At 48.4% G+C, this 24339-nt stretch overlaps 1 protein-coding gene across 1 annotated transcript; it reads left to right on the top strand.

Moving 5' to 3' along the window:
• The first annotated feature begins 14691 nt into the window (after nt 1-14691).
• On the top strand, nt 14692-23887 carry LOC134305888 (collagen alpha-1(I) chain-like). Its single transcript, XM_062990227.1, has 10 exons — nt 14692-14725; nt 14864-15021; nt 18787-18861; nt 18954-19028; nt 19121-19195; nt 20144-21302; nt 21404-21526; nt 22213-22317; nt 22688-22814; nt 23581-23887. The coding sequence occupies exons 1-10, from the start codon at nt 14692-14694 to the stop codon at nt 23885-23887; spliced, it is 2238 nt and encodes a 745-aa protein (XP_062846297.1).
• The last annotated feature ends 452 nt before the right edge of the window (nt 23888-24339 follow it).

Here is a 24339-nt window from a genome sequence, read left to right as displayed (position 1 = left end):
TACTCTAACCCCAACCTCAATAAACCTAATCTTAACCATAACCTCATTTCTAATTATTCCAACCCCAACCTCAATAAGCCTAATCTTAACCATAACCTAATCCCTAATTATTCTAACCCCAACCTCAATAGACTCATCTCAACGATGACCTTACCCCAATTATTTACCATAACCCAACCCCTAATTACTCTAACCCTAAGCTTAATAAACCTAATTTCAACCCAATTCCCAATTATTCCCGTATCTCGGACGCCTTTAGGACCAGGGTCACGGGGCTCCGATATGTCGCTCGTGCCTACGCGCGGTCCGTCGTACTCTGGTCCGGTGGGCCTACGACATCCGGTTCCCTCGCGGGACCTCCGCACGTCGTCTGGGGCCTGACGACTACTCGCGTACGCGTCGGGGCCCGTGTCTCGGCCGCCTTTCGGACCACGGTGACGGGGCTCCGATATGTCGCTCGTGGCCGGGCCCCCTCCGACGTGCTCGGTTTCGGTGCGCCTACGTCCTACGGTTCCGCCGCGGGACCCCGAAACGTGGTTTTTTGGGCCTACTCGCGTACGCGTCGGGGGCCCGTATCTCGGCCGTCTTTCCACGCGGGACCGCGGGGCTCCGATATGTCGCTGGTAGGTTGGACCTGCACGCCCTGTGCGATTTTGGAGGTCCTACGACGTTTCTTCGAATTTTCCCGATTATTTGACTGAGTGTAGACTAGGGTCAGATCGGCCGCATTCTCTTAATCCGGGAACCTTGCACCATATGGTCGCTGCTTCCCGGCTTAAGGATCTGACCTCTGCAGGGCATGTTCGGAACTGCATCGACATTAAGAAAAGGAAATAAGAAACCCGATGAAACGGCACATTTTCCAGTGTTAGTGCACAGCTTGAAGTTTGTTCTTCTGACCAATCGTTGCTACATCTATGCTGTAGCAGCCTCAAGAGCTGAGAAATCCCATTTTGAATGAATTAAAAGTCAATCGGCGTCTATCCCAGTGGGTTCGGACACCAGCTCTGAATATCCTTCATGAACATAATATCATTGTATGTTGTGTTTGTCTGGATTGAGCTTTTTACATGAAATTATTTACACACTTTATGAACAGATTTTGGAAAGCTCTTTCACTTTGCATTGGAAACACTACATTTCAAGCCGACCACTTCTCCCTGCTCACAGCTGGAAACGCACCGCTCGTTTTTAACCCTCTGCTGCCATCTACTGGACGTTTTCGGTTACAACGTCCTCATGTACTTTTAGAAGTCATACAGCACCAGTTTGTAGGACTTTCAAGGTAGAATGAACCACCTCGTACCCCCCCAACGACACCAGCTATCTTTTTTTGTACCCCCACTGCCTAATTACTTTTACTGGGCTCCAATCTTTAAGTCAGAAGAATGTCAACCGATTTTTGTACCTCATTACAAAACAAACCCCAAGCTAACCCCAGACTTACTGCAAGGTGGCACCTGCTGTTTAGGTTAGGAACTGCATCTAACCCCAAGCTAACCCCAGACTTACTGAAAGCTGGCACCTGCTGTTTAGGTTAGGAACTGCATCTAACCCCAAGCTAACCCCAGACTTACTGAAAGCTGGCACCTGCTGTTTAGGTTAGGAACTGCATCTAACCCCAAGCTAACCCCAGACTTACTGCAAGGTGGCACCTGCTGTTTAGGTTAGGAACTGCATCTAACCCCAAGCTAACCCCAGACTTACTGAAAGCTGGCACCTGCTGTTTAGGTTAGGAACTGCATCTAACCCCACATGAAATTAAGAAACCCAAATGAAAGGGCACATTTTCTGCATAATTGCACAGCTTGTAACCCTTGTAACCAATCATGGCTACATCTCTGTAGCAAGCTTTAGGAGCTGAGAAATCGATCCAAGTTTGAATTAGGGCCTGTTTATGTAGCTGCAGACAGTTCTCTTGTCCTTTATGTTCCACGTTTCCTTAATCTTAACCATCACCTAATCCCTAATTACTCTAACCCCAACCTCAATAAACCTAATCTTAACCATCACCTAATCCCTAATTACTCTAACCCCAACCTCAATAAACCTAATCTTAACCATAACCTCATTCCTAATTATTCCAACCCCAACCTCAATAAGCCTAATCTTAACCATAACCGAATCCCTAATTACTCTAACCCCAACCTCAATAGACTCATCTCAACGATGACCTTACCCCAATTATTTACCATGACCCAACCCCTAATTACTCTAACCCTAAGCTTAATAAACCTAATTTCAACCCAATTCCCAATTATTCCAACCCCAACCACAATAAACTCCATTTCAACCATAACCCAACTCCCAATTATTCTAACCCTAATCCTAATAAACCTTCCAACTAGAACCTAACCTTCATTTACACTGTCCCCAATCACAATAAATGAAATTTCAATTATAGTTCAGTCCATAATTATATCAACTCTAACCTTAATAAACCTAATTACAACTTCAACCCAATTTCCAAGTACTTTAAATTCAATACACTGAAGCTCTACTACAACCTAATCTTTGATCATCCTAGCCCTGACCCCAAATAAACTGAATTTTAACCGCAATCTAATCACCCATCATCCTAACCCCAATTTAGATTAAAACTAGACTGACTACAACCCACCCTACCTACAATTAATTCAACTTCGACCTCAATAGATATATTTCTAACCCTGACCTACCTTAACCACCTTGACCATAAATTATACAATATAATTGATTGACCTAAAACATAATTTAAAATGGAAACCCCCAAAATCAATCGATATCCTATGTAATATTAATGAAATAAAAAAGGAATAAGGAAAAAAAGGTTATACCACAAGAGGGACACCTGAGGGCGCCACAGTCAACATGAAGTCCTCGAGGATGTTTGGGTATGGATATGGACGTTTGTGTAATATTTTTTGCCACAAGCAAACCAAGAATACACACCGTAGAGAAGTTTAAAGAGCCAAGCGCGCTGAGAACACGACGGTAAACACTTTACAACATGTGTACATAACTAAACATATACTAACACCTAACTACCAGTTTATTAACAATGAATTAATACATCGACTGATAGTGAGTGCATCATGAATTATTGATGAATTAATGATATGTATACATTAACAAATTAATGAGTGACATATGAATAGACTAGGGTTAAATTGGGCCTATTCGGTGCGTACTCTCTCTTAAGCTGGGAAGCCTCGACTTCCCGGCTTGACGGAATCCTAAGGCACCGCTCATTTTTGATCCTCTGCTGCCATCTTTTGGAATAGTCATGCCACATCACTTAGTATGATTTCAGGTTTTTCAACAGCTCATATTCCAAAAAATACCAAACCTTGGCTACCTGATAAGTCAGAAGAATGTCAACCGAACTGTTCACATCTTGTTCAATCGATTCAGGTACTTTACTGTTCTGTTCCTTTATTTTTTATTGTTATTTTTTAACATTACACACACTGCCAATTGCCTGTGTGTGTGTGTGTGTGTGTGTGTGTGTGTGTCTGTGTCTGTGTCTGTGTGTGTGTGTGTGTGTGTGTGTGTCCACGTACTCGGCCCATGAATCTCATTCTGATACCAGGGGTTACCATTCGTGTTCTTGAACGATTATTGCATTTTTGTGCTTATCATATGTTTTGTTTTGTTTTTTTTGTGTGTGTGTTGTGTGTCATAGGTTCGTGGTCTCGTGGATGTGTGGGTCGTGTGCTGCCCACCTCGGCCACGGACGGATCTTCTGCTCCAAGTCTGACTCGGATCATGTCCTGCTGAAATAAATAAATAAAAGGTAGGCAAATAGTTAGACATACACATGGATTGATGGATGCTTTACTGATCCCCAAGGAAATAAAAGTCCCTGTGGTACAATACAACACACATCATTGACATTACAAACCAGCAAAAAGGACATGTTTGAGTTTCAACCAATGGGATTCCAAACATTTGCATACGGCCAATAGGAGAGCAGACATTTGCATACTGCTACCTCCAGCCAATAGGAGAGCAAAGATTAGCATACGTCTCATTTCAATGCCACTAATTTGAATGCCGCCTCTGGTTTTAACTCTTAACCTATGAGCAAAACCCTAACCACGCCCCCAATCCAAGGCCTAACCCCAAGCTAACCCCAGACTTACTGAAAGCTGGCACCTGCTGTTTAGGTTAGGAACTGCATCTAACCCCAAGCTAACCCCAGACTTACTGAAAGCTGGCACCTGCTGTTTAGGTTAGGAACTGCATCTAACCCCAAGCTAACCCCAGACTTACTGAAAGCTGGCACCTGCTGTTTAGGTTAGGAACTGCATCTAACCCCAAGCTAACCCCAGACTTACTGAAAGCTGGCACCTGCTGTTTAGGTTAGGAACTGCATCTAACCCCAAGCTAACCCCAGACTTACTGAAAGCTGGCACCTGCTGTTTAGGTTAGGAACTGCATCTAACCCCACATGAAATTAAGAAACCCAAATGAAAGGGCACATTTTCTGCATAATTGCACAGCTTGTAACCCTTGTAACCAATCATGGCTACATCTCTGTAGCAAGCTTTAGGAGCTGAGAAATCGATCCAAGTTTGAATTAGGGCCTGTTTATGTAGCTGCAGACAGTTCTCTTGTCCTTTATGTTCCACGTTTCCTTAATCTTAACCATCACCTAATCCCTAATTACTCTAACCCCAACCTCAATAAACCTAATCTTAACCATCACCTAATCCCTAATTACTCTAACCCCAACCTCAATAAACCTAATCTTAACCATAACCTCATTCCTAATTATTCCAACCCCAACCTCAATAAGCCTAATCTTAACCATAACCTAATCCCTAATTACTCTAACCCCAACCTCAATAAACCTAATCTTAACCATCACCTAATCCCTAATTACTCTAACCCCAACCTCAATAAACCTAATCTTAACCATAACCTCATTCCTAATTATTCCAACCCCAACCTCAATAAGCCTAATCTTAACCATAACCTAATCCCTAATTACTCTAACCCCAACCTCAATAGACTCATCTCAACGATGACCTTACCCCAATTATTTACCATAACCCAACCCCTAATTACTCTAACCCTAAGCTTAATAAACCTAATTTCAACCCAATTCCCAATTATTCCAACCCCAACCACAATAAACTCCATTTCAACCATAACCCAACTCCCAATTATTCTAACCCTAATCCTAATAAACCTTCCAACTAGAACCTAACCTTCATTTACACTGTCCCCAATCACAATAAATGAAATTTCAATTATAGTTCAGTCCATAATTATATCAACTCTAACCTTAATAAACCTAATTACAACTTCAACCCAATTTCCAAGTACTTTAAATTCAATACACTGAAGCTCTACTACAACCTAATCTTTGATCATCCTAGCCCTGACCCCAAATAAACTGAATTTTAACCGCAATCTAATCACCCATCATCCTAACCCCAATTTAGATTAAAACTAGACTGACTACAACCCACCCTACCTACAATTAATTCAACTTCGACCTCAATAGATATATTTCTAACCCTGACCTACCTTAACCACCTTGACCATAAATTATACAATATAATTGATTGACCTAAAACATAATTTAAAATGGAAACCCCCAAAATCAATCGATATCCTATGTAATATTAATGAAATAAAAAAGGAATAAGGAAAAAAAGGTTATACCACAAGAGGGACACCTGAGGGCGCCACAGTCAACATGAAGTCCTCGAGGATGTTTGGGTATGGATATGGACGTTTGTGTAATATTTTTTGCCACAAGCAAACCAAGAATACACACCGTAGAGAAGTTTAAAGAGCCAAGCGCGCTGAGAACACGACGGTAAACACTTTACAACATGTGTACATAACTAAACATATACTAACACCTAACTACCAGTTTATTAACAATGAATTAATACATCGACTGATAGTGAGTGCATCATGAATTATTGATGAATTAATGATATGTATACATTAACAAATTAATGAGTGACATATGAATAGACTAGGGTTAAATTGGGCCTATTCGGTGCGTACTCTCTCTTAAGCTGGGAAGCCTCGACTTCCCGGCTTGACGGAATCCTAAGGCACCGCTCATTTTTGATCCTCTGCTGCCATCTTTTGGAATAGTCATGCCACATCACTTAGTATGATTTCAGGTTTTTCAACAGCTCGTATTCCAAAAAATACCAAACCTTGGCTACCTGATAAGTCAGAAGAATGTCAACCGAACTGTTCACATCTTGTTCAATCGATTCAGGTACTTTACTGTTCTGTTCCTTTATTTTTTATTGTTATTTTTTAACATTACACACACTGCCAATTGCCTGTGTGTGTGTGTGTGTGTGTGTGTGTGTGTCTGTGTCTGTGTCTGTGTGTGTGTGTGTGTGTGTGTGTGTCCACGTACTCGGCCCATGAATCTCATTCTGATACCAGGGGTTACCATTCGTGTTCTTGAACGATTATTGCATTTTTGTGCTTATCATATGTTTTGTTTTGTTTTTTTTGTGTGTGTGTTGTGTGTCATAGGTTCGTGGTCTCGTGGATGTGTGGGTCGTGTGCTGCCCACCTCGGCCACGGACGGATCTTCTGCTCCAAGTCTGACTCGGATCATGTCCTGCTGAAATAAATAAATAAAAGGTAGGCAAATAGTTAGACATACACATGGATTGATGGATGCTTTACTGATCCCCAAGGAAATAAAAGTCCCTGTGGTACAATACAACACACATCATTGACATTACAAACCAGCAAAAAGGACATGTTTGAGTTTCAACCAATGGGATTCCAAACATTTGCATACGGCCAATAGGAGAGCAGACATTTGCATACTGCTACCTCCAGCCAATAGGAGAGCAAAGATTAGCATACGTCTCATTTCAATGCCACTAATTTGAATGCCGCCTCTGGTTTTAACTCTTAACCTAACCCTAACCCTAACCCTAACCCTAACCCTAACCCTAACCCTAACCATTACCTAATCCCTAATTACTCTAACCCCAACCTCAATAAACCTAATCTTAACCATTACCTAATCCCTAATTACTCTAACCCCAACCTCAATAAACCTAATCTTAACCATAACCTCATTCCTAATTATTCCAACCCCAACCTCAATAAGCCTAATCTTAACCATAACCTAATCCCTAATTACTCTAACCCCAACCTCAATAAACCTAATCTTAACCATTACCTAATCCCTAATTACTCTAACCCCAACCTCAATAAACCTAATCTTAACCATAACCTAATCTTAACCATCACCTAATCCCTAATTACTCTAACCCCAACCTCAATAAACCTAATCTTAACCATCACCTAATCCCTAATTACTCTAACCCCAACCTCAATAAACCTAATCTTAACCATAACCTCATTTCTAATTATTCCAACCCCAACCTCAATAAGCCTAATCTTAACCATAACCTAATCCCTAATTATTCTAACCCCAACCTCAATAGACTCATCTCAACGATGACCTTACCCCAATTATTTACCATAACCCAACCCCTAATTACTCTAACCCTAAGCTTAATAAACCTAATTTCAACCCAATTCCCAATTATTCCCGTATCTCGGACGCCTTTAGGACCAGGGTCACGGGGCTCCGATATGTCGCTCGTGCCTACGCGCGGTCCGTCGTACTCTGGTCCGGTGGGCCTACGACATCCGGTTCCCTCGCGGGACCTCCGCACGTCGTCTGGGGCCTGACGACTACTCGCGTACGCGTCGGGGCCCGTGTCTCGGCCGCCTTTCGGACCACGGTGACGGGGCTCCGATATGTCGCTCGTGGCCGGGCCCCCTCCGACGTGCTCGGTTTCGGTGCGCCTACGTCCTACGGTTCCGCCGCGGGACCCCGAAACGTGGTTTTTTGGGCCTACTCGCGTACGCGTCGGGGGCCCGTATCTCGGCCGTCTTTCCACGCGGGACCGCGGGGCTCCGATATGTCGCTGGTAGGTTGGACCTGCACGCCCTGTGCGATTTTGGAGGTCCTACGACGTTTCTTCGAATTTTCCCGATTATTTGACTGAGTGTAGACTAGGGTCAGATCGGCCGCATTCTCTTAATCCGGGAACCTTGCACCATATGGTCGCTGCTTCCCGGCTTAAGGATCTGACCTCTGCAGGGCATGTTCGGAACTGCATCGACATTAAGAAAAGGAAATAAGAAACCCGATGAAACGGCACATTTTCCAGTGTTAGTGCACAGCTTGAAGTTTGTTCTTCTGACCAATCGTTGCTACATCTATGCTGTAGCAGCCTCAAGAGCTGAGAAATCCCATTTTGAATGAATTAAAAGTCAATCGGCGTCTATCCCAGTGGGTTCGGACACCAGCTCTGAATATCCTTCATGAACATAATATCATTGTATGTTGTGTTTGTCTGGATTGAGCTTTTTACATGAAATTATTTACACACTTTATGAACAGATTTTGGAAAGCTCTTTCACTTTGCATTGGAAACACTACATTTCAAGCCGACCACTTCTCCCTGCTCACAGCTGGAAACGCACCGCTCGTTTTTAACCCTCTGCTGCCATCTACTGGACGTTTTCGGTTACAACGTCCTCATGTACTTTTAGAAGTCATACAGCACCAGTTTGTAGGACTTTCAAGGTAGAATGAACCACCTCGTACCCCCCCAACGACACCAGCTATCTTTTTTTGTACCCCCACTGCCTAATTACTTTTACTGGGCTCCAATCTTTAAGTCAGAAGAATGTCAACCGATTTTTGTACCTCATTACAAAACAAACCCCAAGCTAACCCCAGACTTACTGCAAGGTGGCACCTGCTGTTTAGGTTAGGAACTGCATCTAACCCCAAGCTAACCCCAGACTTACTGAAAGCTGGCACCTGCTGTTTAGGTTAGGAACTGCATCTAACCCCAAGCTAACCCCAGACTTACTGAAAGCTGGCACCTGCTGTTTAGGTTAGGAACTGCATCTAACCCCAAGCTAACCCCAGACTTACTGCAAGGTGGCACCTGCTGTTTAGGTTAGGAACTGCATCTAACCCCAAGCTAACCCCAGACTTACTGAAAGCTGGCACCTGCTGTTTAGGTTAGGAACTGCATCTAACCCCACATGAAATTAAGAAACCCAAATGAAAGGGCACATTTTCTGCATAATTGCACAGCTTGTAACCCTTGTAACCAATCATGGCTACATCTCTGTAGCAAGCTTTAGGAGCTGAGAAATCGATCCAAGTTTGAATTAGGGCCTGTTTATGTAGCTGCAGACAGTTCTCTTGTCCTTTATGTTCCACGTTTCCTTAATCTTAACCATCACCTAATCCCTAATTACTCTAACCCCAACCTCAATAAACCTAATCTTAACCATCACCTAATCCCTAATTACTCTAACCCCAACCTCAATAAACCTAATCTTAACCATAACCTCATTCCTAATTATTCCAACCCCAACCTCAATAAGCCTAATCTTAACCATAACCGAATCCCTAATTACTCTAACCCCAACCTCAATAGACTCATCTCAACGATGACCTTACCCCAATTATTTACCATGACCCAACCCCTAATTACTCTAACCCTAAGCTTAATAAACCTAATTTCAACCCAATTCCCAATTATTCCAACCCCAACCACAATAAACTCCATTTCAACCATAACCCAACTCCCAATTATTCTAACCCTAATCCTAATAAACCTTCCAACTAGAACCTAACCTTCATTTACACTGTCCCCAATATTTACACTGTCCCCAATCACAATAAATGAAATTTCAATTATAGTTCAGTCCATAATTATATCAACTCTAACCTTAATAAACCTAATTACAACTTCAACCCAATTTCCAAGTACTTTAAATTCAATACACTGAAGCTCTACTACAACCTAATCTTTGATCATCCTAGCCCTGACCCCAAATAAACTGAATTTTAACCGCAATCTAATCACCCATCATCCTAACCCCAATTTAGATTAAAACTAGACTGACTACAACCCACCCTACCTACAATTAATTCAACTTCGACCTCAATAGATATATTTCTAACCCTGACCTACCTTAACCACCTTGACCATAAATTATACAATATAATTGATTGACCTAAAACATAATTTAAAATGGAAACCCCCAAAATCAATCGATATCCTATGTAATATTAATGAAATAAAAAAGGAATAAGGAAAAAAAGGTTATACCACAAGAGGGACACCTGAGGGCGCCACAGTCAACATGAAGTCCTCGAGGATGTTTGGGTATGGATATGGACGTTTGTGTAATATTTTTTGCCACAAGCAAACCAAGAATACACACCGTAGAGAAGTTTAAAGAGCCAAGCGCGCTGAGAACACGACGGTAAACACTTTACAACATGTGTACATAACTAAACATATACTAACACCTAACTACCAGTTTATTAACAATGAATTAATACATCGACTGATAGTGAGTGCATCATGAATTATTGATGAATTAATGATATGTATACATTAACAAATTAATGAGTGACATATGAATAGACTAGGGTTAAATTGGGCCTATTCGGTGCGTACTCTCTCTTAAGCTGGGAAGCCTCGACTTCCCGGCTTGACGGAATCCTAAGGCACCGCTCATTTTTGATCCTCTGCTGCCATCTTTTGGAATAGTCATGCCACATCACTTAGTATGATTTCAGGTTTTTCAACAGCTCATATTCCAAAAAATACCAAACCTTGGCTACCTGATAAGTCAGAAGAATGTCAACCGAACTGTTCACATCTTGTTCAATCGATTCAGGTACTTTACTGTTCTGTTCCTTTATTTTTTATTGTTATTTTTTAACATTACACACACTGCCAATTGCCTGTGTGTGTGTGTGTGTGTGTGTGTGTGTGTGTCTGTGTCTGTGTCTGTGTGTGTGTGTGTGTGTGTGTGTGTCCACGTACTCGGCCCATGAATCTCATTCTGATACCAGGGGTTACCATTCGTGTTCTTGAACGATTATTGCATTTTTGTGCTTATCATATGTTTTGTTTTGTTTTTTTTGTGTGTGTGTTGTGTGTCATAGGTTCGTGGTCTCGTGGATGTGTGGGTCGTGTGCTGCCCACCTCGGCCACGGACGGATCTTCTGCTCCAAGTCTGACTCGGATCATGTCCTGCTGAAATAAATAAATAAAAGGTAGGCAAATAGTTAGACATACACATGGATTGATGGATGCTTTACTGATCCCCAAGGAAATAAAAGTCCCTGTGGTACAATACAACACACATCATTGACATTACAAACCAGCAAAAAGGACATGTTTGAGTTTCAACCAATGGGATTCCAAACATTTGCATACGGCCAATAGGAGAGCAGACATTTGCATACTGCTACCTCCAGCCAATAGGAGAGCAAAGATTAGCATACGTCTCATTTCAATGCCACTAATTTGAATGCCGCCTCTGGTTTTAACTCTTAACCTATGAGCAAAACCCTAACCACGCCCCCAATCCAAGGCCTAACCCCAAGCTAACCCCAGACTTACTGAAAGCTGGCACCTGCTGTTTAGGTTAGGAACTGCATCTAACCCCAAGCTAACCCCAGACTTACTGAAAGCTGGCACCTGCTGTTTAGGTTAGGAACTGCATCTAACCCCAAGCTAACCCCAGACTTACTGAAAGCTGGCACCTGCTGTTTAGGTTAGGAACTGCATCTAACCCCAAGCTAACCCCAGACTTACTGAAAGCTGGCACCTGCTGTTTAGGTTAGGAACTGCATCTAACCCCAAGCTAACCCCAGACTTACTGAAAGCTGGCACCTGCTGTTTAGGTTAGGAACTGCATCTAACCCCACATGAAATTAAGAAACCCAAATGAAAGGGCACATTTTCTGCATAATTGCACAGCTTGTAACCCTTGTAACCAATCATGGCTACATCTCTGTAGCAAGCTTTAGGAGCTGAGAAATCGATCCAAGTTTGAATTAGGGCCTGTTTATGTAGCTGCAGACAGTTCTCTTGTCCTTTATGTTCCACGTTTCCTTAATCTTAACCATCACCTAATCCCTAATTACTCTAACCCCAACCTCAATAAACCTAATCTTAACCATCACCTAATCCCTAATTACTCTAACCCCAACCTCAATAAACCTAATCTTAACCATAACCTCATTCCTAATTATTCCAACCCCAACCTCAATAAGCCTAATCTTAACCATAACCTAATCCCTAATTACTCTAACCCCAACCTCAATAAACCTAATCTTAACCATCACCTAATCCCTAATTACTCTAACCCCAACCTCAATAAACCTAATCTTAACCATAACCTCATTCCTAATTATTCCAACCCCAACCTCAATAAGCCTAATCTTAACCATAACCTAATCCCTAATTACTCTAACCCCAACCTCAATAGACTCATCTCAACGATGACCTTACCCCAATTATTTACCATAACCCAACCCCTAATTACTCTAACCCTAAGCTTAATAAACCTAATTTCAACCCAATTCCCAATTATTCCAACCCCAACCACAATAAACTCCATTTCAACCATAACCCAACTCCCAATTATTCTAACCCTAATCCTAATAAACCTTCCAACTAGAACCTAACCTTCATTTACACTGTCCCCAATCACAATAAATGAAATTTCAATTATAGTTCAGTCCATAATTATATCAACTCTAACCTTAATAAACCTAATTACAACTTCAACCCAATTTCCAAGTACTTTAAATTCAATACACTGAAGCTCTACTACAACCTAATCTTTGATCATCCTAGCCCTGACCCCAAATAAACTGAATTTTAACCGCAATCTAATCACCCATCATCCTAACCCCAATTTAGATTAAAACTAGACTGACTACAACCCACCCTACCTACAATTAATTCAACTTCGACCTCAATAGATATATTTCTAACCCTGACCTACCTTAACCACCTTGACCATAAATTATACAATATAATTGATTGACCTAAAACATAATTTAAAATGGAAACCCCCAAAATCAATCGATATCCTATGTAATATTAATGAAATAAAAAAGGAATAAGGAAAAAAAGGTTATACCACAAGAGGGACACCTGAGGGCGCCACAGTCAACATGAAGTCCTCGAGGATGTTTGGGTATGGATATGGACGTTTGTGTAATATTTTTTGCCACAAGCAAACCAAGAATACACACCGTAGAGAAGTTTAAAGAGCCAAGCGCGCTGAGAACACGACGGTAAACACTTTACAACATGTGTACATAACTAAACATATACTAACACCTAACTACCAGTTTATTAACAATGAATTAATACATCGACTGATAGTGAGTGCATCATGAATTATTGATGAATTAATGATATGTATACATTAACAAATTAATGAGTGACATATGAATAGACTAGGGTTAAATTGGGCCTATTCGGTGCGTACTCTCTCTTAAGCTGGGAAGCCTCGACTTCCCGGCTTGACGGAATCCTAAGGCACCGCTCATTTTTGATCCTCTGCTGCCATCTTTTGGAATAGTCATGCCACATCACTTAGTATGATTTCAGGTTTTTCAACAGCTCGTATTCCAAAAAATACCAAACCTTGGCTACCTGATAAGTCAGAAGAATGTCAACCGAACTGTTCACATCTTGTTCAATCGATTCAGGTACTTTACTGTTCTGTTCCTTTATTTTTTATTGTTATTTTTTAACATTACACACACTGCCAATTGCCTGTGTGTGTGTGTGTGTGTGTGTGTGTGTGTCTGTGTCTGTGTCTGTGTGTGTGTGTGTGTGTGTGTGTGTCCACGTACTCGGCCCATGAATCTCATTCTGATACCAGGGGTTACCATTCGTGTTCTTGAACGATTATTGCATTTTTGTGCTTATCATATGTTTTGTTTTGTTTTTTTTGTGTGTGTGTTGTGTGTCATAGGTTCGTGGTCTCGTGGATGTGTGGGTCGTGTGCTGCCCACCTCGGCCACGGACGGATCTTCTGCTCCAAGTCTGACTCGGATCATGTCCTGCTGAAATAAATAAATAAAAGGTAGGCAAATAGTTAGACATACACATGGATTGATGGATGCTTTACTGATCCCCAAGGAAATAAAAGTCCCTGTGGTACAATACAACACACATCATTGACATTACAAACCAGCAAAAAGGACATGTTTGAGTTTCAACCAATGGGATTCCAAACATTTGCATACGGCCAATAGGAGAGCAGACATTTGCATACTGCTACCTCCAGCCAATAGGAGAGCAAAGATTAGCATACGTCTCATTTCAATGCCACTAATTTGAATGCCGCCTCTGGTTTTAACTCTTAACCTAACCCTAACCCTAACCCTAACCCTAATTAGTGACCGGTACGCTTTGGTCGTTGAGACCAGATTCTGAAACTAGAGGCCGAGACGAGCAACTTTGCCTCTTGCGACTTTCGTGCAGGACGTAAGGGGGCCGAGTTATAGGCGTTTGAAGTTTCCAAAAAATGAATGGGAAATCCCATAGGGAATTTTCCTAGATTTATGGAAAAGTCACTGGGGGCGCTAGAGACACAGGACCTGCTTTGGGTGGACCCCCCAGGGCCCTAGTATTTTTGAAAAATGTGATGGGGTGCCCATCCCCTCCCGAACCCGAGATGGAAGTGCTGCAGCTCCGTACTCCGGCCACTGTGTCGAAGCACTGAGGGTGGACTGGACAGTGTGACCCGTCGACCCCAGTACGACTTGGTGATAAGTCCCCTAACCCCCGAAGTCGTAAAGTCCACCAGGGGTCTCCCTCCCCGAAAACTCACAGAGGTGTCATGGGCATCACCAAACTGTCCCTGGGGGCCCCCGGTACACTTTGGGTCGGACGGCTCGGAATGGCCCGAAAGTCGCTCCCCGACCCGCTGGGGCCGTGCTAGGGTCATCGGTCACGACGAAACGGCCTAAAAAAACTAACTCTTGAACCGGGCCACTACGTGCCTCGAAAAGCACATCCAGCGCACCGTCTCGCCGAGCCCGACGTGAGGGCGCGGTCGCCTTCCCGGTCGGAGGCCGTGGACCGAACGCGTAGGGGAAAACCGACCCTAGCGCGTGACGGGACCGACGAGGGCGGCGTGCGGACACGGGACGTCCACCTCGGCCGTCGGGTAGGGAGGGATCGCAAAAGTGTATTGACATCACCAAAATGTCATCCTTACCCCAAGGGACCCTTACTCAACCCAGAGGGCGCAGGCAGGTAAACAGCCCGGCACGGACCCCAGGGTAAAACGCACCCTATAGGGCGCCCCAGGGCACAAGGGCGGTGCCAGGTAAGCCCGGGGGGTCGGGGGACCCGTATAGGGAGGGATCGCAAAAGTGTATTGACATCACCAAAATGTCATCCTTACCCCAAGGGACCCTTACTCAGCCCAGAGGGTGCAGGCAGGGAAACAGCCCAACACGGACCCCAGGGTAAAACGCACCCTATAGGGCGCCCCAGGGCACGAGGGCGGTGCCAGGTCGAGCCCAGGGGGTCGGGGGACCCGTATAGGGAGGGATCGCAAAAGTGTATTGACATCACCAAAATGTCATCCTTATTCCAAGGGACCCTTACTCAGCCCAGAGGGTGCAGGCAGGGAAACAGCCCAACACGGACCCCAGGGTAAAACGCACCCTATAGGGCGCCCCAGGGCACAAGGGCGGTGCCAGGTAAGCCCGGGGGGTCGGGGGACCCGTATAGGGAGGGATCGCAAAAGTGTATTGACATCACCAAAATGTCATCCTTACCCCAAGGGACCCTTACTCAGCCCAGAGGGTGCAGGCAGGGAAACAGCCCAACACGGACCCCAGGGTAAAACGCACCCTATAGGGCGCCCCAGGGCACAAGGGCGGTGCCAGGTAAGCCCGGGGGGGTCAGGGGACCCGCGTAGGGAGGGATCGCAAAAGTGTATTGACATCGCCAAAGTGTATTGACATCACCGAAATGTCATCCTTACCCCAAGGGACCCTTACTCAACCCAGAGGGCGCAGGCAGGGAAAGAGCCCGGCACGTGCCCCAGGGTAAAACGCACCCTATAGGGCGCCCCAGGGCACGGGGGCGGTGCCAGGTCGGCCCGGGGGTGTCAGGGGACCCGCGTAGGGAGGGATCGCCAAAGTGTATTGACATCGCCAAAGCGTATTGACATCACCGAAACGTCAAACCTTACCCAAAGGGGACCCTCACCCCCTGACGGAGCAGGACCGACGTGATCGAATTCCGTACTCGTACTTGGCACCCTAGCCACTATATCGTGACTCTAACCCCCCATCTCCATGTCATGGTAAGTGTTGACAAAGGGTAGGTATCTGTTGTAATTGACTATCGTTCTTATGAACTATTTGCTCACGAGGAGAGGGTATTAATGTTTTTTTTGAAAGGTAGGTATTTGTTTTAATTTATTCTTATTATTATCATCGACTACTTTGATAGTTATATGTTTTAATTATTTATGAACTTATCTTTCTATTTCTACAGGTTACCACCGAAATCTAATGTATATCGTAACTCTAACCCCCCATCTCCATCTCATGGTAAGTATCGATAAAGGGTAGGTGTCTGTTCTAATTTCCTATCGTTCTCATAAACTATTTGCTCACGATGAAGTGACCAAGTTACTTTTCGAAGCAGGGATCAGTGTACGGCATACAGAAAATGACGAATGAGTAGGGAATTGTTATTTAGCTGTCAATTTCATCTTGTTGGCGTAATAGAAGGCCCATCGTTAACATGAACTACCCAAAGTGGGTGTCTGATTTGAAATCGAAGGTAGGTCTTAAGTCGAGCTCTTCTTTGACGACTGTGTAATGTATGGTTCGGTTATTGAAAAGTGTGCACAATATGGCCATGTTTTTGCCAGTTGTTTTTTTTCCCAATTTATTAAATCTGATAATTTGATATTTGATATTTGATTAGATTAGATGTGTATCGATTGTGTTAAAAAGAAGAAAAAAAAAATAATTTCTGGAGAGAAATTTGACATTTGTTTTCCATACATTCACACTGGCTTGTTCTGGGATTCCATGGAGTCACACCCAGGTTGGCAGCCCAATGACAAGGTATTGCAAAGGAACGTCTTTGAGATGTTCCGTGTGGTGTGACTTGTGATCTAGCCCTAGTTACTTACTTTTGAAGTCAAGTAATCCATGAAGTGACTCGAGTGACTTTTTGAAGGAGTAGTGATCAGATCGCTTTTCCAAGGTAACTGAGCCATCGCTGGTCCTGTTCGAAGCGGTTAGGGGTTGAGATCGCCGCGTCGTCATCGGGATATTCAAGCCGTCCTCACACACCATATGGTCGAGCTTCCCGAGATAAGAGAATTTCGGGAGCGGCCGAGGTGTCATGGGATCGCCCGGGTGTCGTCGGACCCTAACCCCAGGTTTTAAGGTCTGTCTGTGTGTGTGTGTGTGTGTCGAAAAGTCTTCGGTCGGCCAGTGATTGTGCAGGTCTGGTAATTTTCATCGTAATTTTCACCAAATGAGGGGGCAAAACAATGTCCAGGGAGTCACGCTGTAAGAATTTCTTTGTGAGTCGTGGTGGAAGAGGAGTAGTCAAGTCAACTTTATTTATATAGCGCTTTTTACAACAGACATTGTCTCAAAGCAACTTTACAAAATCCAGGACCGACAGATACAGAAACCCCTGTGTGGCAAGGAGAAACTCCCTGAAAATTACAGGAAGAAACCTTGAGAGGAACCAGACTCAGCAGGGCCCATCCTTCTTGGGTGGCCAGGAGGATACTTTAAATAAATACACGATTTACACAAATCATACAAACACAGAATTAAATGATCTAAAACTGGTAATAAATAGATAAATAAAAAATTAAATAATAATAATAATAGAGTACTTGGTCACCCACAGACAGACAGACAGACAGACAGACAGACAGACAGACAGACAGACAAGCGAGACTTCTGGCCCTCACAGACCTGTACACGGCCTCAGACGGTCAGAAAAGGACCGCGCCAAAAGGACAGGGGGACCGTGCCATACGGTGCGTCTCGGCACGGGGAGCCTCCCGCAGGTCTCCGTTTTGCGTCTGGGCCCTCGGTTCGGCCCCTGGCCCCTAAAAACCACTTCGGGTATCCGAGACGCTTTGGTGATATAGACCCTAACCTAGTGTTTTGCGCCAAAAAGGACGGAACCCTGCCATATGGTGCGTCTCGGCACGGGGAGCCTCCCGCAGGTCTCCGTTTCGCGTCTGGGCCCTCGGTTCGGCCCCTGGCCCCTAAAAACCACTTCGGGTATCCGAGACGCTTTGGTGATGTAGACCCTAACTTAGTGTTTCGCGCCAAAAAGGACGGAATTGTGCCATATGGTGCGTCTCGGCACGGGGAGCCTCTCGCAGGTCTCCGTTTCGCGTCTGGGCCCTCGGTTCGGCCCCTGGCCCCTAAAAACCACTTTGGGTATCCGAGACGCTTTGGTGATATAGACCCTAACCCTAGTGTTCACGACTACGGTGCCAGACCTGGCTCGTGGTCTCCAGTGCCCGGGCTTCGTTTTTGGATGGACCTGTAGAAAGAAAGACAGAAAGAAAGAAAGACAGAAAGACAGAAAGAAAGACAGATATCCTTTATTTGTCATATATATATATACATAGACAGATGTACAGTACAATGAAATTCTTTCTTTTCGCATATCCCAGCTGGTGTCGGAAGCTGGGGTCAGAGCGCAGGGTCAGCCGACTTACGGGCGCCCCTGGAGCAGACGGGGTTAAGGGCCTCGCTCGAGGACCCGACAGTGGCTACGTAGCAGAGCCGGGATTTGAACCGCCAATCTTACGGTCGATAGCCCAAAGCTCTACCCACTAGGCTACCACTGACCCCTGTAGGTGGTTAGGGGAAATCTCGCGAAAGCGTCCCGGATACCCAAAGTGGTTTTTCTCCATTTACAGGGACCGGGGACCCGGGAGAGCCGCGGGACTCTGGCACGGCGACGCCCGGGCCGGGACACGCCTTTTGACCAGAGCGTTTGACCCTAGGGTCGAACCGCCTCTCGGTGGTTAGGGGAAATCTCGCGGAAGCGTCCCGGATACCCAAAGTGGTTTTTCTCCATTTACAGGGACCGGGGACCCGGGAGAGCCGCGGGACTCTGGCACGGCGACGCCCGGGCCGGGACACGCCTTTTGACCAAAGCGTTTGACCCTAGGGTCGAACCGCCTCTCGGTGGTTAGGGGAAATCTCGTGGAAGCGTCCCGGATACCCGAAGTGTTTTTTATCGATTTACAGGGACGGGGGACCCGGGAGAGTCGCGGGACTCCGGCACGGCGACGCCCGGGCCGGGACGCGCCTTTCGACCGGACCGTTTGACGATCGGACGGAGCCGTGCTTATGTGTAGGGTACAGATCCCCGTGGCACCGTAGAGGTGGGGGGTTGATGAGAGAGAGGGAGAGAGAGAGAGAGAGAGAGAGAGACAGAGAGAGAGAGAGAGAGACAGAGAGAGAGAGAGAGGGAGAGAGAGAGAGAGAGAGAGAGAGAGACAGAGAGAGAGAGAGACACACACCCAGACTGTCCTACGTCACTTGTCCTCATTGATATTTCACATGCAAACAGTAAAAAACTGCACATGGATATGTCTTTATAGAAAGCGTAGACACACTTCAGATTGCACTTTAGAGAGACACTCGTGAAATATAGATGAAATATCTAACAGGAAGTGATGATGAGTGACAAGTGTTGCACATTGGACAAAGTTATGGCTACACTGGCCCAATCCAATGTGCAATACTTGTCGATCATCACTTTACATATGATATTTCATCAATATTTCATCCACAGGGTTGAAAAGTATTGAAAAAGTATCAATCTAAATATGCTAGTTCAGTGCTTTCAACTCCTCACTCTGTCTGCCTGCTGAAAATGCCCTGTGAGCTGCTGCTCCCCTCCCCCTCTCACTCTCCCTCCCCCTCTCACTCTCCCTCTCACTCTCACTCTCACAAACTCACTGTTAAACAGTCACTACACATTGAAAAAAACGAATGTTAAACACCTTTTAGTGTGTCATCACCTTTAGTGATATATCCCCTGACCCTAGTGACTCTGGTCCGGACCCGGCGGGCCTAGGCCTACGCGCGTCCGCCTAGGAGGCCGTTTCTCGGAGCCCTCTCGAGCCACGGTCGCGGGGCTCCGGGGTGTCGCTCGGGACGCGCCCCCCTACGCCCCCTCCGATTCCCGAGTCCCGGCGACCTACGCTCCCCTCTCGGGACCCCCGTACGTGCTTTCCGGGCCTAGGCCTACGCGCGCGCGCCTAGGAGGCCGTTTCTCGGAGCCCTCTCGAGCCACGGCCGCGGGGCTCGGGAGCGTCGCTCGGGACGCGCCCCCCTACGCACCCTCCGATTCCCGAGTCCCCTCGACCTCCGCTCCCCTCTCGGGACCCCCGCACGTGCTTTTCGGGCCTGTGCCTACGCGCGTACGCCTGGGAGGCCGTGTCTCGGAGCCCTCTCGAGCCACGGCCGCGGGGCTCGGGAGCGTCGCTCGGGACGCGCCCCCCTACGCACCCTCCGATTCCCGAGTCCCCTCGACCTCCGCTCCCCTCTCGGGACCCCCGCACGTGGTTTTCGGGCCTGTGCCTACGCGCGTACGCCTGGGAGGCCGTGTCTCGGAGCCCTCTCGAGCCACGGCCGCGGGGCTCGGGAGCGTCGCTCGGGACGCGCCCCCCTACGCACCCTCCGATTCCCGAGTCCCCTCGACCCTCCGCTCCCCTCTCGGGACCCCCGTACGTGCTTTTCGGGCCTACGCGCGTCCGCCCGGGAGGCCGTGTCTCGGAGCCCTCTCGGGCCACGGCCGCGGGGCTCGGGGGCGTCGCTCGGGACGCGCCCCCCTACGCCCCCTCGGATTCCCGAGTCCCCTCGACCTCCGCTCCCCTCTCGGGACCCCCGTACGTTCTTTTCGGGCGTGTCTCGGAGGCCTCTCGAGCCACGGTCGCGGGGCTCCGGGGTGTCGCTCGGGACGCGCCCCCCTACGCCCCCTCCGATTCCCGAGTGCCGGCGACCTCCCCTTCCGCCGGGCCCGACCGTAGACGCCGCGCGTCTGGGGCCCGTATCTCGGCGGCCCCTCGACCCACGGCCGCGGGACCCGGAGGCTCCGCCCGTGCCCTGACCCCGCCCGCCCCCTCCGATTCCCGAGTGCCGGCGACCTCCCCTTCCGCCGGGACCGACCCTAGGCGTCGCGCGTCCGGGGCCCGTATCTCGGCGGCCCCTCGAGCCACGGCCGCGGGGCTCGGGATCGTCGCTCGGGACGCGCCCCCCTACGCCCCCTCCGATTCCGGCGGGCCTACGACCTCCCCTTCCGCCGGGCCCGACCCTAGACGCCGCGCGTCTGGGGCCCGTATCTCGGCGGCCCCTCGGCCCCCGGCCGCGGGACTCGGAGGCTCCGCCCGTGCCCGTGCCCCGCACGTACCGTCCGATTTCGGTAGGCCTACGAGCACTTTCGGAAAACCGCCTTTCTCTTACACACTCTGACACACAGCCCATACTCTTATGCCTCTGCCAGACTATGAGTCCTACACCCAGTGTCCCAAAGAGAGCCTTCGGGCCGGACCTCTCGTATCGGGCCGGGACTCGGCGTGGGCGCCCCCCCGGGCCTGAAGCGCGCCCTGTCCGGAGCCCCGCCCCCTGAGTGGGCGGGAACCGGAAGTAGCCTCGGGAAGGGCCCACGGCCGCGGGGCTCGGATATGTCGCTCGTGACGCGCCCCTCTACGCCCCCTCCGATTTCGGTGCCGATACGACGTCCTTTCGAAAAAAGGCCCGTTTCCCACCCACTATAAGCCTTATTATCTCAACTCTCACACACAGACTACTCACTCAGAAGGAAGGACATATGGAACAGTTTGTCTGGGGAGTCCAAAGTGTGGGGGGGGGTTCCCCCCCCCCAACCCCCCCGAGTAGGGGGGTACCCCCCCTAACCCCCCCCCCCCCCACCCACCCCCGACCCCCCCCCCTCCTCCAGAAAACACCGACTCCTCAGCTTCTCCTCCGCTTTTCTTGCAGCGGGGGGCACCGTGTCCACACGGATGATCTGTGAGGAGGTTCACCCCACAGATTCACCCTAGGTTCACCCCACACGTTGATACTCGCTCACATCTTCTGTACCTTTCTATAAAGAGATATCCGTGTCCACTTTTCCACTGTTTGCATGTGACATATCAATGACCTAGGACATATGGAACAGTTTGTCTGGGGAGTCCAAAGTGTGGGGGGGGGTTCCCCCCCCCCAACCCCCCCGAGTCGGGGGGGTTCCCCCCCCTGCCCCCCTGGAGAAGACACCTATTTCTCAGCTTCTCCTGCATCTCAGACATGTGTGCACTTCCGCTTTCTTGCAGCGGGGGGCACCGTGTCCACACGGATGATCTGTGAGGAGGTTCACCAGATCACAAGTTCCTTTCCATGCCGTGTCCTAGACGGCTGCTCTGTCGCCGGGCCCGAGGGTCCGGGCTCCCGTGGATAGACCGCATCTGGCCCCTTTCTGTCAGGGGTCTGTCTGTCTGTCCGTCCGTCCGTCCGTCTGTCTTTCTCACCGGACCACAGGAGACAGATGAAGGACGTATCGAGCAGTTCGTCCGGGTGGTTAGTGAACAATATAACCAAAGCGTCATCGACGACGGGCCCTCCCTCGCCTCCTGGGGCCCGGGACCCGACGAGGGGAACGTTCACCGCATGGGAAGCGACCCGGACTCGTATTGATTTGGGAATACAGGCTTTTACGTCTGTGGTGAGTCACATCTTCTGTACCTTTCTATAAAGACACATCGATGTGCAGTTTTCTATTGTCCGCGTGTAAGATATCAATGACGACAGGTGACCTAGGACGTGTCGAGCAGTTCGGCCGGGTGGTTAGTGAACAATATAACCAAAGCGTCATCGAAGAGGGGCCCTCCCTTCCTTCCTGGGGCCCGGGACCCGACGAGGGAACGTTCACCGGATGGTAAGCGATCTGGACTTTGTAATTTTTTTGGGAACAATGGCTTTTACGTCTATACTCACTCACATCATCTGTACCTTTCTATAATGTGGTGTCCATGTCCACTTCTCCACTGTTTGCATGTGAAATATCAATGACCTAGGACATATGGAACAGTTTGTCTGGGGAGTCCAAAGTGTGGGGGGTACCCCCCCTAACCCCCCCGACCCCCCCTGCCCCCCTGGAAAAAACACCTATTTCTCAGCTTCTCCTCCATCTACACATGTGTGCACTTCCACTTTCTTGCAGCGGGGGGCACCGTGTCCACACGGATGATCTGTGAGTTTCACCCCACACATTGATACTCACATCACCTGTACCTTTCTATAAAGAGATATCCATGTCCACTTTCCCACTGTTTCCATGTGAAATATCAAGGACCTAGGACATATGGAACAGTTTGTCTGGGGAGTCCAAAGTGTGGGGGGGGGTTCCCCCCCCCCCAACCCCCCCGAGTAGGGGGGTGCCCCCCCTAACCCCCCACCCCCCCACCCCCAAAACACCCCCCCTTCGTAAAAAGGAGGCATCTTTCACCGATTTCTCCACGTACGGTCCTATGGGCCTGTTCTTCGGCCTTCGCACACACACACACACCCCGGGGACGGTCACGGGGGTCCCCCCGGACTCGGGTCGCACGTACCGGGCCCGTACTGGGTGTGGGCGCCCCCCCGGACGCCCCTGGCGGGCCGACGGAAGCCCCGCCCCCTAAGTGGGCGGGAACCGGAAGTAGCCGGGGGGAGGTCCTAGAGACACGGGACCGACGCGGGCGTCCTCACACGCCCGCGCCCTGGCCGCACGCCGATTACGGGGCCGATCGGACCGCGTCCCGGGCGGAGATCGCCGGGGGCCCCCGGGGCCCCTCGGGGCGGAGCGCCCCGGCACGACGGGCGCCCCCTCCGGGTCCCGGGACGATCGGACGGGGTCCGCCCGAGACTCGGGCCGGGGCCCCCGGGGACCCCGCGGGGGGCCCCCCCTGCCCCACGGGCGCGCCCCGTGCGCTCCGGGGCCCGTCGTGGGAAGGGATCGCTAAAGTGTGACGGGGACCGTTTGGCCATCTGGCCCCGCCCCCCAGGGGCCACACCGCAGACTCCTGGGGCGATCGGGACCGGTCGGCGCAAAATGTCGGGGTCAGTGTCCGGGTGACGGGTCGGTGATGCGGACACGCCCCCCAGACCGACCTGTCACCCGAAGCTCGATTTCATGGTCCCCACCTATGTGTACCACACCAGAAAGTGGAAAAATGCACCATCTACAGCGGCAGTACATAACACAATGGTCCGACCACTAGCCTATTCTTTTACATGGGAAAGTTAGTGACCACCGTAGTCAGAATTGTCATAGCCACCTCGGCCACTCCGGCAATGTTAAATATGACATTTTCGTGATATAGTCACTAGCCCTAACCCTAACCCTAACCCTAACCCTAACCCTAACCCTAACCCTAACCCTAACCCTAACCCTAACCCCAACCTCAATAAGCCTAATCTTA

This window comes from Trichomycterus rosablanca, unplaced genomic scaffold, assembly GCF_030014385.1.
Source record: "Trichomycterus rosablanca isolate fTriRos1 unplaced genomic scaffold, fTriRos1.hap1 scaffold_157, whole genome shotgun sequence".
In the NCBI taxonomy this organism is placed as follows: Eukaryota; Metazoa; Chordata; class Actinopteri; order Siluriformes; family Trichomycteridae; genus Trichomycterus; species Trichomycterus rosablanca.
This window is presented reverse-complemented; position numbering and strand designations above follow the sequence as displayed.